The sequence below is a fragment of the Propithecus coquereli genome, unplaced genomic scaffold (assembly GCF_000956105.1).
Source record: "Propithecus coquereli isolate 6110/MARCELLA unplaced genomic scaffold, Pcoq_1.0 Scaffold104, whole genome shotgun sequence".
Classification (NCBI taxonomy): Eukaryota; Metazoa; Chordata; class Mammalia; order Primates; family Indriidae; genus Propithecus; species Propithecus coquereli.
In genome coordinates this window covers 5,749,897-5,753,719 of record NW_012134303.1, presented here as the reverse complement: position 1 = coordinate 5,753,719, position 3,823 = coordinate 5,749,897, and the positions used below count along the sequence as shown (strand labels likewise).

Genomic DNA, 3,823 nt, shown 5'->3' with positions numbered 1-3,823 from the left:
AGCACCTGGTTCACCCTTCTGTCCAGCGGGTCCAGGAATACCATCTTGACCTGGTTTGCCTTTTTCACCTGGAGGCCCCGGTGGCCCAGGACGACCTCCACCACCTAAAGAATAGAGTACAACAGCTTACAACCAGCCTTCCAACTCCTTTTTCCTTCCATACACCCTATTCTTTCCACACCAGCTTCAAATAGTTCTATACAAAAGAAACAAAGTGCTTTTGAGACACTCCTTTGAATCATGAAATCTTATGAAAATGAAGCATAAAAAATGAAGGAGGATAATAAGAATAAGGAACAGTCCACTAAAAAATCTAAAACTTTTCTGTTTCTCATTTTAATATGGCTTTAGAATATCCAAGACAGTAAGGTGCTAAGGATAGAAGGGTGCATCACAGCCCTCATGTGGAGCCAAGTGAAGTGATTTACTTTAGAAACAAACAAAATGGCTACAGCCAGCATTCTAAAAAAATCAGAGCTTCTATCTTCTCTTATAGGATAGGATACTTGAATTAATTCTCCCTGGAAAAAGTGAGCCTAAAAATAAGGTCGCATAATGAAAATTTTAAGTACTTTTTATTAAGAGTTATTTTGTACCAAACACACAGTGTTAAGTGAATGATCATGTTTCCTTGTTTTGAAAAAGGTCACAGCTGAACATGATTTGACTTTCCTAAACTGAATATGATAATTCTTAGTTTTACAGAACAGCAAACTCTTATTTATCATGCTTACCTACAGGACCCGGTTCTCCCGGAAGGCCAGGGTTCCCAGGAGGGCCATTAATGCCTTTTGGTCCAGGAGGGCCTGGGATTCCTAGAGTAAAGAGACCAATTTAAAAATGAAAGAAACACTGCGTTGCTTTAAGAGCTACAAGTCAAACTTAAAATTTATAGTGTTAGTATAGAAACAGTGAAGAACAAAAAGGAACCCAAAAGATGCTGGTGTTTGCTAGCAATTTTTAAGAATATTTTTATGTTTTAAATTAATTTATCCAGAAGCTAGCATTATTATATATTCATAAACATAAAATGTTATACTGGTAGAATTTGTAGGATTCCACTATATGGAGATACCATAATTTTATTTAATCCATTCATGTTGATGGACATTTGGATTGTTGTCAGGTTTTAAGTATTATGAATACCCATTCTCCTCTCTATGGAAACCTGATCTATTTAAAGTGTTTAGCTATCATAAATAAGCTGTTATGAATATTTCTGACCGGGTCTTTTTGTCAACATATGTCTTAATTTATCTTGGGTAAATATCAGAGAGTAGAATTGCTGGGTCAAAGAGTAGGTGTATATTGTGTTTAAAAAAAAAAACAAAAAACCAAAACACTGCCAAACCATTTTATACTCAAAACAACATGTGGGAAATTCCAGTTGTTCCAGATCTTTGCACAACCTATGTGATTATTTATATCAGCTGCTTTCATAATAACCATTCTGGCAAGTATATAGAACTACCTTATTATGGTTTTAATTTGCATTTCTTTGATGGCTAATCACATTGACCACCTTTTCATGTGATTACTGGCCATCCGTATATCTTTTGTGAAATGTATGTTCAAAATTTTCTCCATTTTTCAAAATTGGATTGTATATCTTGTTATTATTGAGTTGTAGAAATTTTTTTTATATATCCCATATATCATCTCAGATATACATTTTGCAAATAAATTCTCCTAGTCTGTGGCTTTCCCATTCATTTTCCTAGTGGTGTCTTTTGATTAACAGAAGTTTTAAATTTTGATTAAGTCTAATCTATCATTTTTTTCTTTTACAGTTACTGCTTTTTGTGCCCTAAGAAATCCTTGCCTACTCCAAGTCATGAAAATATTAGCCTATGTTTTCCTCTAAAAACATTATGGTTTTAGCTTTTAGGTTTGGACTAAGAGCTAATTAAAATAATTTTTTTCTATATGATGTAATGTATCACCTATGTTTCATTTTTTCCCCATATGAACATCTAGATGTTTCAGGGCCATTTGCTGAAAAGACTTTGTTTTTTCTATTGGATTTCTTTGGTATCTTTACCAAAAGTCAATTGACTGCATAATATGTTTCTTTCTATGCTCCATATTCTATTTATCGATCCTTATGCAAGTACCACACTGCCTTAATTACTGTACATCTTAAAATCAGGCAGTAGAAGTCCTCTAACTATGTTTTTCTTTTTCAATATCGTTTTGGATATTCTATGTCCCTTCCATTTCCATATACATTTTAGAATCTGTTTGTCAATTCGTACCAAAAAAGCCTTGTATTATTAATTAGAATCACTTTGAATCTATGATTGCTTTAGAGACAACTGGCATCTTAATAATTTTGATTATTATCCTTAAATATGATCTGTTCTTTTCATTTATTTTGGTATTTAAAAGTTTCTCATAGTGTATTTTATAGTTTTCAGTGGACACACCTTGCAAATATTTTGTTAAATTTACCCCTAAATACTTTTGAGGTCTGCCAAGATGGAGCAAGCCCATTACAGCCTCTTCTGCTCACTGATTATAATTAAAAACTGGATAGAATACAAAAAGCGACTATTCAAGGACTCTGAAAGTAAACAGTAACAGGCATATTTGGGAGGGAAGTAAAAACCTAAAGAATGATCAGAAGATCAGTGCATTAATTTTCTTATTGCTATGTAATGAATTACCCCAAACTTAATGACTTTAAAAATGCCCATTTATTATCTCACGATTTCTGTAGGTAACAGTCTGGACACAGCTGAACTGGGCTCTCTGCTTAGGCTCTCACAAAGCCAAAATCAAGGTGTTGGTCTGGCTAAGCTCTTAAGTCGAGGCTATGGGGAAAGACCCAGTTCCAAGCTCATTCAGGCCAAATTTAGTTCCCTGGGGAAGCAAAACTGAGGTCCCTGTTTCCTTGCTAACTAGCTGCCTGAAACCATTCTCAGGTCCTGCAGTCCACTCACATTTCCATTCCGTGGGCCGTCTCCATAGGAGCAATGGAGATCCTTTCTCATGTGGGAATCTCTCTCATGCTTTGAATCTCTCTCACTTCCTCTTCTGCTACCGCTTGGAGAAAACTCCCTGCTTGTAAAGAGCTCATGTGATTAGACTAGGGTCACCCAGAATATCTCCATATCTTAAGTTCAACTGATTTGGGAGCTTAATCATACCTGCAAAACCCTTCCACAGCAGTACCTAGATTAGTATTTGACAGAATAACCAGGGGACAGGAATCTTGGTGGGGGATCTTAGAATTTTGTCTACTAAATAACTCAATAAAAAATGAAAGCACAATAAAAACATTTTCTAATGAATGACAGCTAAGAGAATTTGCTGTCACTATAAGAGACTTCACTATAAGAAATACTAAATGAAATTTTTCAAAGGAAATGACCTCAGAAGAGCCACACATTAAGAGTAAAGCCCATACGCCAGATCTAAGGGATACATCTAAGACTAAGGCCAATGGAAATAGCCCTGCTCTAACAAAACCTAAAACTCCATCACTGCAAACAAGATCAAGTTGATTCTCAGGTAACTGAATTGCTTACTAGAACAATATTCAGCACTCTTCAAGAAATGTAATAGAATCCAGAATCTCTATATCATACTATCCACAGCATTCAGTATGTAAAAGATACCAGATATGAAAAAATTTGAAAATGTGACTCTTATCCAGAAGGAAAAAACTCTCAATAGAAAAAGACTCATGGATACCTAGAATGTTGGAATAGGCAGAAAAGACCTTTAAACGAGCCATAAGAAATATTTTAAAGAATCTATAGGCAAAGATATGTATAATGGGTGAAAAAATGGGGAATATCTGGAGAAATATGGTAACTCT

General features: G+C 34.9%; 1 protein-coding gene across 1 annotated transcript in view; it reads right to left on the bottom strand.

Moving 5' to 3' along the window:
* Positions 1-3,823, bottom strand: part of COL4A5 (collagen, type IV, alpha 5) — a 266,384-nt gene that overhangs the window by 42,068 nt on the left and 220,493 nt on the right. Inside the window, exons 34-35 of the mRNA XM_012644645.1 lie at positions 735-815; positions 6-104 (exon numbers count right to left, since the gene is read on the bottom strand). Of these exons, the coding sequence (XP_012500099.1) occupies positions 6-104; positions 735-815 (180 nt within the window). The remainder of the gene's footprint in view (positions 1-5; positions 105-734; positions 816-3,823) is intronic.